Source organism: Symphalangus syndactylus, chromosome 16 (genome assembly GCF_028878055.3).
Source record: "Symphalangus syndactylus isolate Jambi chromosome 16, NHGRI_mSymSyn1-v2.1_pri, whole genome shotgun sequence".
Lineage (NCBI taxonomy): Eukaryota > Metazoa > Chordata > Mammalia > Primates > Hylobatidae > Symphalangus > Symphalangus syndactylus.
Genome location: NC_072438.2, coordinates 83,506,929 through 83,522,934, shown reverse-complemented (window position 1 = coordinate 83,522,934; position 16,006 = coordinate 83,506,929). Strand labels below are relative to the sequence as shown.

Here is a 16,006-nt window from a genome sequence, read left to right as displayed (position 1 = left end):
CTACGCTGGAATCTCATAAGCATGAACCAAAGGCACTCAACTAAACCATAGCTAGATTCCTGACCTATAGCAATTGTGAAATAATAAATATGAGTTGTTTTAATATGCCAATTGGCATGCTTTGCAACACAGGCATAAACTATACACACTTTTGCAGTAGTTGCCAGTGATTTGCTAATTCAAATGGATATTGTTCTTGTCATCCTGGGGCACTGTGAGTTATGTTGAGGAAAACTGAAAACCAAAATAAACAAACAAACAAAACATGATTCTATTACACCTTTATTGCTGGTTATTTCTCCTCCTATGATTTTATACTTTGATATATTTGTAACAGAAAAACAAATAAAAAATGTCATGAAACACACATGTATGCTGTCAAATCTTAATGTTTTGGTGTATTTGCTTCAGTTCTCATCTGATAAAGTAACATATTATTGAAGGCATAGGTGATGCTTCTAAGTGAGCCATTTGCTATAATCAAATTCTCAGCTCATCTTCCCGGAACCATGATCATCCCCTTACATATCTTAAAAATATTAATGTAATGTATTTCCACAAATACATATTCAAACAGTATAGTTATTTAGATTTTATGTTTATATTCATCTTGTTTATATTTTTTATTCAAAATCATAATTTGAGATGTAACTAAGATGTTGCATATAGTTCTAGTTCGTTAATTAGAATGTAGTATTTATTTTAATAATGTGCTACAAGTTATCTAATCCTACATTTTTCTAACTTAGAAACAGTCAAATGAATTTTACTTTACATAGCTCCTTATCCACATGCAGGAGAATTTACTTAGGCTACAGCTATAAAAAAGGCCCTCTCTAGAGTTTCAGAACACAGACCTTCCCTGGTTGTATCACTACTTTGCTAATATCTTAGTTTCATTACAGACTTATCTTTCACTTTTTTCTTAAAAGAGAGTATTGTCCGTAACTTAGTACCTCATTTCTATTCCTTATATCCACACTCTAGAAAGGTACATTTGTCCCTGTGGTTTCAGCATCAACATATAAACTTATGGCTCCCAAATGAATAGTCACTTCTACCATATCCTGAGTTTCTGTTAAAATATTCAAAGGATGGTCATCTCCAACTTTACGCTGGGCATCTACAATCTTGAGTCTTTTTTTAAAAAAGTAAATTGAAACTATTTGGAAAATTTAAAATGTAGGCCAATGAAAAAAGAATAAATTGTTTAAAGTTTACAACAAAAGAAGGACGTAGGAAACTGAATGAACCAAATATGAAGGTTAAACTTCATATAACACTCCCCATTTGCTGATATAAAGTATGTTGAAAACAAAACAAATAAAAAACAGGAAATGAAAAAACTAAATGATAGTTGTATTTTTAAAATATCAATTTGATATCAAAATTTAATTATCTCCTCATTTCCCTAAAATTGTTTATGTCCATGAAACTTACAACTGTTAAATAATTATGGTTAGTATTAAAAATTACTCAAGTTGGCTGTAGCAAAGGACATCCCACAATGAAGAGATGTGTTACCTGTAGTGAATTCTAGCTATTTAAGCCACATAGAAACAGTAATGGTAATATAACTTTTAGAATCTGGTTGTCCAACTTCACAGAATTACTAAAATTTGCAAATAAAATGTCAAATTTGTATTTATAACAAGGGGTTACTTATAACTACGCAATAATATGTGACTATTAATGAAAAATTGGAATAGACAAAATAGAAAAAAGGCAATTAGTTGTTTTATCACTAAAATAATCTTTTAAAAAATCGTATGACTCAATTGATAATGTTAATTGCTTTGTGATTGTAGTGAAAGCATATTTAGTATTCTACCATAAAAGATAATAACTTTAAACTTTCAGATATAATTTCCATATGTGTGTGTATATATATTTACATACATAAATATATGTACACACAGTGTTATATAATAGACACAACATATTCATAGATGTCTTAAGATTAGATAATCTAAAAGACATGGCTCATGAATCTAGTTGATACAATGAGGAAATTGATGTAAACAATATCTGTTATATAATGGATTATGTATATTTTTTATAAAAATTCAAGTCATTTAACACGTATTTTCAAAATGCAAGAATTTATTTTTCAAGTATGTACCAAGTAAAACAGATATTATGCTGCTTTACATGTAGCTCTGCTTTTATGAATATACAAATATTCATATTTATTATGCTGGCCAAGTACACTCACAGTGTATACTTTGGTCATCATATACATAAGTGAGAAAAGAACACCCCCAGTTATTAATAGTCATCAGGTCTGTGACGATATTTCATCTGATTTGTGTAGCAGTAAAGAATGACTAAAAAAACACAGAGCCGGCCGGGCATGGTGGCTCACGCCTGTAATCCCAGCAATTTGGGAGGCCGAAGTGGGCAGATCATGAGGTCAAGAGATCGAGACCATCCTGGCTAACACGGTGAAACCCCGTCTCTACTAAAAATACAAAAAATTAGCCGGACGTGGTTGCAGGCGCCTGTAGTCCCAGCTACTCAGGAGGCTGAGGCAGGAGAATGGAGGGAACCTGGGAGGCAGAGCTTGCAGTGAGCCGAGATGGCGCCACTGCACTCCAGCCTGGGCGACAGAGTGAGACAGTTTCAAAAAAAAAAAAAAAAAAAAAAGACCCTCAATAGAAAGGAATCCAATTCCCATAATGTTCTCCATGTTTTCAGGGTGGGAGAGACAGTGAACACTGGAGCACCTATTTAGCCACGCAACAGGGGAGTTCTTTAACTGTAAAGGCCCCTTTGTTAGAAAAAATAAGCCTCTAGAGTTTTTCAGCTGGCACCAGCTTTTAATCTCTTAAGCTAACTTATATCTACTGAGCCAGCTGTTCTCTAAAATACTAAAGTCAATGCTTAGGGTCACTAAAGGTTGTCTCTCCTCACTCCTCTAAATATTTTTTCATACTAGATACCTAATTATTTTAACAGTAAAATATCAATAATTTATACACTTGAATTTATTTTTCTGTCCTTTTTCTTGAAAAAAAAAGGAAGATAGTTTTCATGAAGGTCTGTTCATTCTTGAAAATTATTAAATACTTTCATGAAAAAAATAGAAAGTACGTGGGGAGAAATTTTTTTCCTTGAATGAAATATCTACCATACTAATATGCACTATAGGATATGTAGTATTTTAATGCCTTACATTATTTTTAAGGTGGAATCCTTTTCTTATCTGGAAAAATTAAATGTATTGGTAGTACTTATGATTTAAATGCCTAAAAAAAAAAGATGGTACTTACATTAGAAAAATGGCAGATTACAAAGCTCCAAGCCTGTACACATTTGAATATTTCCCAGAGTTTTTGTAAGTTTAGCTCAGCTAGTTTTAAGTTGCTTTTTGATGTTTCCATGAGGGAACAAGAGCTTCATGGAAATATCAAAAAGTGACTAAAAACAAGGTGAAATAAACTTATAAAAGCTCTTGGAAACATTCAAATGTGTACAGAAAGCAAGAAAATCCTCAACTAAGGAAAAGATAAATTCAAGCACTAAGCATCTGTGGTGTTTCAGCTTGCTCTTGCCCCATTCCCTTCCCAGGGCAAGGAGATCTTGGTCTGCAGAAGGTGACAAGCCAGTTCCAAGATCTGTTCTCTCTAGGAAAAGATAAACAAAATTGATTGGCTAAGAAAGAGAAAGAGGACTCTCAAATAATTACAATTAGAAAGAAAGTAGAAACACTACCCTGATTTTACAGAAATGAAAGAATTTTACAAGGAAGTCCTGCAAACAAATACCAACCAACTGGATAATCTATAAATAATGAATATATTCTTACAAATACGACTTACCATGAAAAAATTAGGAAAAAATGAACATTCTTAATAGACATACTACTAATAAGGAGAGTCAATAAGCAATCAAAAACTTCCCAAGAAAGAAAGCCCTGCAACAGATGGCTGTACTGCTTTAATTCCACTAACCATTTAAAGAAGAATTAACACAAATTCTCAAAATCCTGCAAAAAGTAAAAAAAGACAGAAAATTACCTAATTTATTTTATAAGATCAGCATTCTCCTGAAACCAAAAATAGACAAAGACACTAAAAGAATAGAAAATTAAAAACCAATATTCCTTATGAATATTAATACAAAAATTATTAACAAAATACTAGTAAACTGATTTTGGCATAATATCAAAGGAATGCACACCATGAGCAATTGGGATTTTTTTTCCAGGAATACAAGTTTAGTTCAACATATGAAAATCAATTAATTTTCATTTCCACTAACAGAATAAAGAAAAAAAATCACAAGGTCATGTCAATTCTACAGAAAAAGCAATTGACAAAATTCAATTCCATTTTATGATTAAAAAAACATAAAATAGAACTATAAATAAAAGAAACTTCCTCAACATAATAAAAGCCATATGTTAAAACCCCACAACTAATATCATTAAAATGGTGAAAGACTAAATGCATTTACTGTAAGACCAGGAACAGAAGAGGATGCCTACTTTTGAACTTCTATTCAACATAATGCTGAAATTATACTATTGCCATAGTAATAAGGCAAGAAAAAGAAATTAAAAGCATCCAAATTGGGAAGGAAGTAATACAATTATCTCTGTTCAGATGACATGATCTTATACATAGAAAGCCATAGGGATTACACAAATACACACACACCCCCACATACAAACACACACAAACTTTTAGAACTAATAAAGTAATTCAGCAAAGTTACAAGATAAAGAATAATTGTAAAAAAAACAAAGCAATTCCATTTTTAATACCATAAAAATGATAAAATATTTAGGGATAAATCTAAAAAACAATGTGTGCACTGACAATGACAAAATATTGTGGAAATAAATTAAAGACATAAATAAATGCAGACTATTATAAGTTAACACTGCAAAACACACACACACACACACACACACACAATCCAATCTTTTAAATGGGCAAAGAACTGGAATAGACATCTCTCCAAAGAAGATAAAAAATAAAAATTAAAAACAAAAACGAAGACAATGACTAGTGTGGGTGAGGATGTGGATAAATTAGAATTCTTGTGCCCTGTTAGCGGAGCAGTGAAATGGTATAGCCATTGTGGATAACAGTATGGAGGCCTCTAAAAAAATTAAACATGGCAGGGAGTGGTGGCTCATGTCTGTAATCCTAGCATTTTGGGTGGCCGAGGCAGGTGGATCATCTGCAGTCAGGAGTTCAAGATCAGCCTGGCCAACATGATATAACCCTATCTCTACTAAAAATACAAAAAATTAGCTGGGCATGGTGGAGGGCACCTGTAATCCCAGCTGATCAGGAGGCTGAGGCAGAAGAATCCCTTGAATCCAGGAGGCGGAGGGTGCAGTGAGCTGAGATCGCACCACTGCACTCCAGCCTGGTGAAGAAGAGTGAAACTCCATCTCAAAAAAATAAATAAATAAACATAAAATTACCATATGATCTAGCAATTCTGCTTCTGGATATATACTTAAAAGCATTGAAAGTGGGGTGTTATACCCATATTCACAGCCACCTTACTCATGATAGCCAAAAAGTAGAATCACCCCAAACATGAACCAACAGAGGAATTGATAAAATGCAATATACACATTAAATAAAATATTAATTATCATTACAAAAGAAGTTAAAATTTGATACATCTTACAGCCTGGATGAACCTTGAAGCATTATTTTTACTGAAGTTAGCCAGGCACAGAAAGACAAATATTGCATGATTCTATTTATATAAAGTACCTAGAACAATAAAATTCATAGAGATAGAAAGGTGAATAACCAGAGACTCAGGAGAGGGAAAATGGGAAAGTACCCATTAAACGCTGGGTACAAAGTTTTACTTTTGCAAGACGAAAAGAATTCTGTAGTTCAATAGTACCGTTGGTTGCACAACAATATGAATATACGTAGTGTTATTTAAATGCACACATTAGAATTGTTAAAAGGCTAAATATTATTGTAGGTATTTTTTAACTACAAAAAATAAAATCAAAATGAGAACAACTAGTAATTCAGCTGTTCTTCAGAACAAGAGAAATGAAGAAGAGATACAACAAATGCTGGGAATTTATGATGAAAATCTGACCAAAATCACAAAAAGTGATATTACTACCAAAATATATAATTATCTTCAAAATGCTAGTTTTGCTTGGATTTTCAGTGTGCGAGGCTTAGATTTTCTGACACATGAGGTAGGGCAATGTGCATTTTTCAATTTTAGGCACCAAATTGTTTATAGTCAATAAAATCTTTTTTTTTGTATTTCAAATATATGCAAATAATTTATAAATTATATTCTAACTCATTAGAAGTTTTTTTTTCGTTTTTAATTTCTTCAAGTAGCGCTAGAATAATTTATTCTGGTTTTAAGACGACATAATTTTACACAGCTTAGGAATCCAGATTTCACTGTGGAATAGCTTTGTATCTGGATGCACCATAATTTTGTATGCCATATGTGATCCTCTCACATAATTTCTTAGATTGCATCATAAAATACTACCGATTATGGAAAGTACACTTAAGGAAGGAAGGCATGGTGGGAATAATAAAAGGGCATTCGTCTCACTGAGGCTTGTCCCTTTTAATATACTTTCTTTTCCTCCAGGACAGCACTGATTCTAGTTGCTTTTTAAAAGACCTTGTGTCTTTACTACAGTAATTTTGTCATTTACTTGAATAAGTCATTCCCTATGATTACCCCAAGGCCCTATCCTACAAAAGCTGTAATAAATTTAATCATTACATTTGTTAGAACTATTCACTATTTTATAGTATTTACTTGACAAAGTGAGATGCTGCTCAGGGAAAACTGACTGACATGTGAGAGGTTAGAAACTATGATGTCTGACTTAACGGAGTTTGCCTGTCTTTCCTGATAAAATTAATCAGAGAGTTTTTATAATCTCCACTTTAAATGTTTATGCAAATACAGTTTATGCTGAGAATGCTAATTTCAAATTAAAACACACACACACACACACACACAAAGTATTCTGAGATTTTCCTGCGTTTAAGAGACTTATATTGAATATTGATTATTAAGCATTGTGGTTGGCTCTACATGCAACGCTTTTTAAAACATAAATAAAGTAAATTTAAGTACTACTGCCATTTGAATGCCATAAATAAAAAGGGCAATTTTCCTCTGTCAGAATCTTTACTCTTCTCAGAAATATCTTTAAAATTGTTTAACCCAATACATTCTGTTTCTATGTGTCAACAGGCGCTATAGGAAAGCTGATTATTCTATAGAAGGTTTGTTTTTCTTCCAAGTATTATAGTGGAACACTTTCTTTGTTTTCTCTCACTCTTAATCATAAATAACACATAAATGCTTGAAGAAAGACTATTAGAAATTTTAATTGAAACTCAGTCCACTTTTTAAGCATTCCTTGAAGGTGTACAAATTGACTTGTAATGCCTAACTATAAGAATCAAATCATTTCCAAGAAATATATGCTTACTACCATAAACATACCTACCTAAACAAAATATTATGTAAATGAAAAGGAATTATTCTGTAACTTTATTATAGTACACAACCATATAGATTAAAAACAAATCATAATACAATTGAAATGTCATGACTAGTACGTTTCTAAACAGAGAACTCCATAAAATTTCAAAATATTCAACTCTAAAATCAGAAGAATGTAATACTATTATTTATTTATAGCTGTTACTTTGTCAGAAAGAATATGATCTACAGGTGTATGTGTCTTATTTAATATAATAAGTATATAATAAATTAATTTCAATAGTCTTTATAAACTAAATATCATGATGTAAGATAAAAATATTGTGTTTTTATGAAGGCTAAATGAAAATAAAATAATAATATTACTCATTTAAAGTTAATTTAATAATTTCATCTTTATTTTAGAGTTCATCCTTTCAATTTAGCCACATAGAATACAAATTGATATAGAATACATCTAATTATCTTCCATAACCTTTCTGTTTAAACTTAAGTGGAATGATCTTTCAAATCTGGATATGATGGAGGGGTATATCTAACTCTGTCATATGAAACAACTATAAAAGTTGCACAGTATACAGAAAATGACTGTTTTAAGGCATTGAACAGCAATTAATGTAGGGAACTCAGGATGAAGTATGATTCTTGAGAGAAAGAAACCATAACAAAACAAATTTTATGTGCACATATACTGAGGGCATTTAAAAACATGTAGTGCTGGGTGAAACAGTCCAAACAAAAATTGCGTAGCTTTTGGAGACAGGTTGGAGTTCAGAGCTGGCACAGGGGCTGAGAAATTGAGGACAAAAGCACAGAGAAGAAGAAACCTCAGATAAGTGAGGAAAAAAACAAATGTAATTTTTCTCGTGGTAATTGTAGACACACCCACTACTTTGACACGTGTGGAGGCTCTGAGAAACCAAGAGAAAGTGCATCTGGAAGGCAAAGGCGCTAGGCAGAGATTTCAGCAGCCATGAGGTACCGGGGAGTTAGAAATTGGTAAGCACTTGAGACCAGTGGAGAGTAAGTGAAGAAAGATCCGGATTTCAGGAGTAAGAGCTACTTCCCGGAAGTAAGGAGAGAAATAAAGTAAGCTAGTGCTAACAGAATCCAACTGATTTAAGTAATCCACACTCTATATGTCTGCAAGAAATAACTCTCCCCTCTTTGAAAGATTGCATAATCATGAACCTCTGCAACTCCTTTATGTAATGTTCAATCAGTAATTTAAAGGCATGATTAAAAATGAGTATTGGCTAAAACTAAGAAGGAAAATATTTTAAAAAGACCCAGGCATGATTATGATATTAGAATTCTACAAAAAGTTTTGAAATAAGTATGGTTAATATGTTTAAATAAAGAAAAGGGTGGGGAATTTCAACAGATACCAATAATCTGTATCTACTAAACCCAATAAAAATTTTAGAACAAAAATGTCAATGCTGAAGTGTGTACTTAATAGAGTTAATAGATGGGTTTAATTGCTGAACAAACAGCAGAAGAAAGGATTGGTGTACTAGAACATAGGTTAATATAAAATATGCAGGTGAAAGAAGACTGTAGAAAACTGTAGAATAATAATTATTATACAGCAAAGAAAGTAATAGATGAATGTTATATAATTGAAAGACCTAGCTGACATATTTTGTAGAACTAATAGAAAAGAAGTGAGAAAATGAGGTCGAAGAAATACTTGAAAAAATTCTGACCAAGTGTTTCTCAAAACTAACAAAAGATAGCTTAAAAACATCTTTACAACCGTAAGTCAGATTTTTAAAAAGTAAATACCTAGGTGCATTGTAGGTTAAATTTTTGAAAACAAAATACAACAAAGAATATCTTAATAGAAGAAAGGTCCATTAAACTACAATAAACTATTGTAAAGCAATTCTACAGTTGATTTTTCAATGAACAAAATGGTAAACAGCAAATTATATTAATAATTATTGAAACGGAGAAAATCCTTCAAACTAAAATTGTACTCTGATTGGAAATACCCTCTACAAATAAAGGCAAAATTGTAAATTTATATAGAAAAGCTGAGAAAATTCATTGGCAGTTTTCTATCACTAAAAATGGGAAAATGTAAGATTTTTCGGAAATTTATAATTCCCTTTAGAAAACAATAATTCTAGAAGGAAACACAGAAATTCAAGGAGAAATAAATAGTACCAGGAGGGGTAAATTATTATTGACTTAAAAAATAATTATTTGCTATTTAACACAATAGCAATAATCACAATTTCATATAGGACTGAATGTATAAGATGACAAAAATAGAAAAAAAAGCAACAAAGGGTTAATGACATTAAACACTTTTAAAGTTGTTCTATTTTCAAGCAATGAAATAATTTAAGGTAGAGTGAAATAAATAATAATATCTACAGTATTTTTTTAAATAGAAAAAAGTATAAAAATGTAAAATTTTAAAAAAGTGAATGGAGGACAAAATGAATGAAATTAATAATTCAAAGAATGTGAGAGAGGAGAAAAAAAGAGAAGAAAAGATTAGACAAATAACAAATGATATCCCTAAATGAAACTATATCAGTAATTAAGGTAATTATAAGTGTAGTAAATCAACAAAAGCTAGAGAAATTATAATGTCATTTTAAAATAAACAACAAAAATATTAGCTAAGTGGTCACAAGAAACATTTATAAATTAAGAATAAAAAATTAAGAACAATAAAGTTTGAAAGTAAAATTATAGAAAACATTATACCACACAAACCATAACCAAAAAGAAATGAAGAAAAAAAGAGAAACCTCTGGATAGCTATAGGAGACAAATTAGACTTTAAGGTATGCAGCATTATTAGCACTACAGAGATATATTTCACAATAAAACAATTTTAATCAAGAGAAAGATATCAAAGCCTTCGATCTGTGTGCATCCAATAGCATGGTTTCAAACTGCATCTAAGAAAAATTAAACAGAGGAAAAAAAAGAGAAATGGAAACATCCAGTATCATCTTGGAAGACTTTAACATCTCTCTCAGTAACAGACAAGCAAAAATTCTATAAGGATATAGAAAATTGGAATGGTACAAGGAATAAACTTGAATGAAATTTACATATGTAGAATACTAAACATGCAGCTGCAGAATTTATCTTATTTTAAAGTGATTAGGAACAGTTAGCAAAATCAAATATATACTGGCATTTTAAAGAAATGCTCAAAATGTTTCAAAATATATGCCTGCAACCATAATAAAATGACCCAGATATCATTTTCAAAAGACACTAGAAAGACCTCAATTCTTTGATAATTAAAAAAAAAATCCTGCATATTTTGATGGGTCAAGGGAGAAGCTTTTTTTTCCTTTAATTTGTTTCAAACAAAATTTTAATGATGAAAATATTATATAAATTCATATTTGTACCCACAACAATGAAAATAAAAACAGCTCTCCCCCTAAAAAAAATCACATCAGTGCCAATATCTTCAGCAATATTTTCTTTCTCATTAACATTAGAAATTACCCAAACCAGTTAAACAATTGTGATGTTTACTAACTTTATGGGAAATACTGCCATCTATTGAATTTTTAGAGCTTGATCCTCCAATATTACATGGCACTAAACCAACTCCAGTCACAACTGAGTTTACATTCTTGGCAATTTGCTATCATTTAAGTTCTGGAGAAAGTTATGTTAGATTTAATCTAACATAATGATAGCAAATTTCTGAAAACTTAAGCTTACTGTGGCTGCAGTTGGTGCAATGTAATAATGGAGGATCAAGCCCTAAAGGTTGATGCACTGTGATTATTTGGCCTGCGTTATGCTTCTTTCTGTTACTAGATGATTTACCTTACAACAGCAATCCTCTATACAACAATATAATTCCTTCCATTTAGGACATAGAAGGTTTGTTTTGTAAACTTTCATGTAAGGTCTTCAATTTTATATGCATATGGTTTGTGCAAAATAATGTCAGTGACTTTTATCTATCCAAGAATAAGTTATGCAACAACCATAATCCAGAATACAGTTTTTAAAAACCAGAATAGGAAATGGCAGAATAAAATAGATTACCTTTAATGAAAGAACTAACACTAGGGAATTTTATATCTTTAGGTAGATGATTTTCTCTAGAAGGAGAAGTGCACATCATTTGTGTACTTTGAGTAGAATTTCAAGCCATAGATGGGCTGATTTGTTTTCTTTCACTATGAGTCTTTTTGTTTTGTTTTGTTTCAGGGGCTCCTTTTCCAACACCATGTAGCCCAGAGGTAGGCATCAATTTGAATTAAATAGTAGCTACCCTTGTAGTTGGGCATGCATTATCCAGTCTCTATGCTCCTTTTTCACATTCCTGATACTGACAAGCAGCCTGTTTCCTCCAAGACATTTATCTGACCTGTATCCTAAGCTACTGCGTTTGTAACTCTCTAGAGTAGAGACATTGCAAATTATTAGCTCTAATTTACTACCTCTCAAACACTTACTCAAAGCCTATTTACTTCAAGATAAACTGATAACTAAGTACCATGCATTATAACTAGCCTACTCACTTTTTCAAGCATGGTAGATGAAGCATGGAGGAAAAAACACTTTGAGAGAATATTTTTGCAAAATTTGTAGTTAGGGATGTTTATTCAAGTGTCAATTGTAAGAAGTATAACTGTCTCAGACAGGTGATGAGAGAAAGAAGTAGAAAGGGCAACTGTAAAAACCTCACATTAAGAGAGACAATTCAACTACTGGATCCATTTGATGACAGGATATGAACTTTATAGAATTTGAGTTGTGTGTAGACTTGCACATGTCATGGTATTTTGTGAATACAAGTCCTTACATCATTTCTTTTCTCCAAGCAGTTTACAATACTTCCCCACTAGGTACATAGCTGTTTAATAAGCTGCGATTTATGGATAAATTAAAGAACACTTTATTACAAGCTACTTTTGTCATGGTGACAGCAAACTGTTGCAAAAGCAGCATTGTTTTGTTCAAATGGAGTGCAAAATAAAGTATCTTTTAAGAAACCCCAAGTGTAAGCTTCTGAACGTGTAGTGCCTCCTTTTCAAAACTCTAAGAACACCTTGAAATGCAGCAGTATTTACATCTGTCAATCATTCTGCCAGAACGTTACTGACGGAAGAAAGAATTCATTAGACACAATGAGTTAACTCAGAGAGTATACACTTATTCTGTTTGTCAGGTAAAGTGATTATTTTCATTGTATACTGATGCTTCAACAATGACACTATTATTGATCAAAATAATAAAATTAGGAACAAATACCTCTTTATTATGTATCTATATTCATCTATATGAATAATATTCCTTATATCCATCACAATTAAAATTTTAAATTTTCTGTAAATCTATAAAGTCAATCTTAATAAACCTGTAATTTTAATAATTATTTTAGGAAGAATTGGAGAAAAAGAGAGAGTAGGAGATGCTATATTTACTACAGACTAGCGTTTACTGAATCCTATGATGTACAACCTGAGTTTTCTGTCTATTAAGGCTATAATATGAATGTACATCTTAAAAATAGTGGTGGTAGAATCTTTCTGAAAACAAGATAGGCAAGTTGGTATCCTAAATTATAATAAAGTGTATATTCTGTTGAATCTGCATTATTGCTTATTATCTTTTTTTAATCTTCAACTTCAATTGTACCAATCTGTGAAATAATAACATTTACCTCATGTATATGCATATTGTTGAACTAAGTGATACCATTGATACAAAAGTTCATCCTAATCTGGAAAATGTTTTAAAATTTAATTATATTTTATGGCTCAATAAAATATGGACTTACCTATGATATATACTTTCTTCATAGAGCAAACGCCACATGAATGCACCAGGTAATATCTTATCTCTGGCATCAACATTTTAAAATGATTTTTATTTAACTATGACTATGATTTGCATGTATTTAATAATAATCGTTTAATAATGATGGTTTGACAGAGTATTTAAATTCAACTAATTTACTCACTAAGAATCATTTATCAAATGCTGGGCACTCACTGGGCTGAACATCTAAGTTTGCAAAAACAATTTAGCGTCTTCCTAGAGGATCTCATAAGTGGAAGGGGATCTATGTACCTGCAGAAATTAGTAGAACCTGAACAAGCATGCAAAAGTGCTGTGAAAGAGGGAAAATTAGTATAACACGAACAAGCATGCAAAAGTGCTGTGCAAGAGGGAAAAAAGAATGAGTAATTCTGCAACAGGAATTAATTGCAAATCTCTTCTAATTCTGCAACAGGAATTTCAGAGAAACTTGTAGCAGGGATTTTAACAAACAGCCGTGAATAAGGAAAAATTTTAGTTGAAGTAAGGATGTACAAAGTGTTATTATATTTTAGGAGGAGGCAGTATTCCACGGTGTCTAGGCCTGAGTTGTACTGCAAATGCTATTAAGAGACAAGAGATAAAGCTGAGAAAGGCATTTCACGCTGACTTGAGAAGAGCCTTTATGACACACCAAAGGATCTAACTTATGACAGTTTTTAAACATCATTTGTAAGATGAACATAAGAGACAACTCCTCTGTAGGATATCTGTGATTATTAGTGACTGTTGTATAAAATGTTATCTATAGTATCTTCCATTTTTAAAAACTGAAATATATTATAATTATATCCTTTACATTCAGAACATGTCATAAGCACCATCTCCCTCCAAACCCACAGGATTCATATCTCTCCTCTCCCCCAAAATTGCCTACTGAAGTATGCTTTCTGTTTTCAAGTCTTATATTTTACTCTGAGACCTCATCTTATCATATTAACTTCAACTTGCTTTTGGATGATGTGTGTGCATGTGTGTGTGTGTGTGTGTGTGTGTGTGCTTACATGCATGCATCTGTATAGAGCATTTCTTCATAACATGAAGAATTTTAAAAAAAATATCAGTCACAGAATGTATAGAATAATGTTGCATGAGAAGAATGTTCACATCAAAATACCTTTTCAACATCTCCATGAATACTTTAAGAATACACAGATACTTCGCCAAAGGCAAGATGCCATTTTTCAGTACCACGACATCATTTTTAATATTTAACTTGATGCCAAATGAAACTCTGACTCTGAACACGTTCCCAATTATTTCCTAGGTTCAGAAGACAATAGCTGGAGTGATTTCATGAGTCTTACATGAAGAAGGGTGATCATATAGCACAAAACCAGAATGATTCCACTTAAGAAAACAGTAACATAACATTGTTGAAGTATTTCATTTTACTTTACATAAAAAGATAATGATAAATTCAAATCATGGAAAACAAATACGTACTTTGAGGAAAGCGTGGTGGGTTGTCATTGACATCGGTTAAGGTGATGTTGACTGTTGTAGATCCTGAAAGCCCTCCAACTTGCCCAGCCATGTCTTTGGCTTGAATGACCACGGAGTAATGTTCTCTGGCTTCTCTGTCCATGTTATGTAAGGCTGTTCTAATAACTCCTGTAATAGATATGGTTTAATAAACAGTATGAGCTATATAATAAGCAAGTATCAACAAACATACACACACATATTTTAAGAAATGTCTGTTAAAACAGCATCTTTTTGGGATAAAGCCACGTGTCTGAGAAAAACAATACCTTACCAGTGCATGAATACTGTCTCTGAAAAATTTACTTATTATCCCATGCCCCAAACATCCGATTAAGTAAATTAAGATGCCTATCTCTCTGCATTCCTTAAAGTAGATGGTCCCTCAGCCGGATGCGGTGGCTCACACCTGTAATCCCAGCACTTTGGGAGGCTGAAGCGGGTGGATCACAAGGTCAGGAGTTTGAGACCAGCTTGACCAATATGGTGAAACTCCATCTCTACTAAAAATAAAAAAAAAAAAATTAGCTGGGCATGGTGGCACATGCCTGTAATCCCAGCTATCAGGAGGCTAGGCAGGAGAATCGCTTGAACCCAGAAGACGGAGGTTGCAGTGAGTGGAGATCATGCCACTGCACTCCAGCCTGGGCAACAGAGCAAGACTCCAACTCAAAAAAAAAAAAAAAAAAAAAAGTACATGGTCTCTCAAGGGCAGTCCTGTATGCTGAATATTTTGCAATTTGAGCTCCTCAGAAGTGTCAACTAAGGTGGTCATATTGATTTAAGCAGAGGCTAACTTTCCTCTTTATAGAACAATTTACATAGCTTCCTGGCAGAGTTATCAATGCTTAATGATGGAAAACATTTGAGGAGTTTGGACACTTAAACAGAGATTATAGGCAGGAGGCATATTAACAAGTATCAAAGACTAAGAAACTCACTATTTTTGTTAGAAAACAACTTTAAGGAGAACTAGATCTAAGTATTTAGGCAAAATAAAGAAATTGATAAGGTTTATTCTACAAATCATCTGTAAAAAAATCACATTTTTTATCTTAGTAGTGCAAAGAGGGACATTTAACACTTTTGCATGATGAACCCTTGGATTGAATAAAGAAATGAAAAATATTAAATACCCATCTGTGATTATGCATACATAAACACCCACCTCTACATACATAAATTAAATAGCTCTGTTAATAGAGTCTTACATCTT

The 16,006-nt window shown here is 32.1% G+C and overlaps 1 protein-coding gene across 5 annotated transcripts in view; it reads right to left on the bottom strand.

Annotated features, from left to right (window-relative positions):
• The window catches only part of CDH18 (cadherin 18), a 360,524-nt gene that overhangs the window by 126,255 nt on the left and 218,263 nt on the right, over window positions 1–16,006 (bottom strand). For all 5 annotated transcript variants that reach the window (XM_055245947.2, XM_055245950.2, XM_055245951.2 and 2 more), the window contains one exon: window positions 14,752–14,919. In XM_055245947.2, coding sequence (XP_055101922.1) covers window positions 14,752–14,919 — 168 coding nt within the window. The remainder of the gene's footprint in view (window positions 1–14,751; window positions 14,920–16,006) is intronic.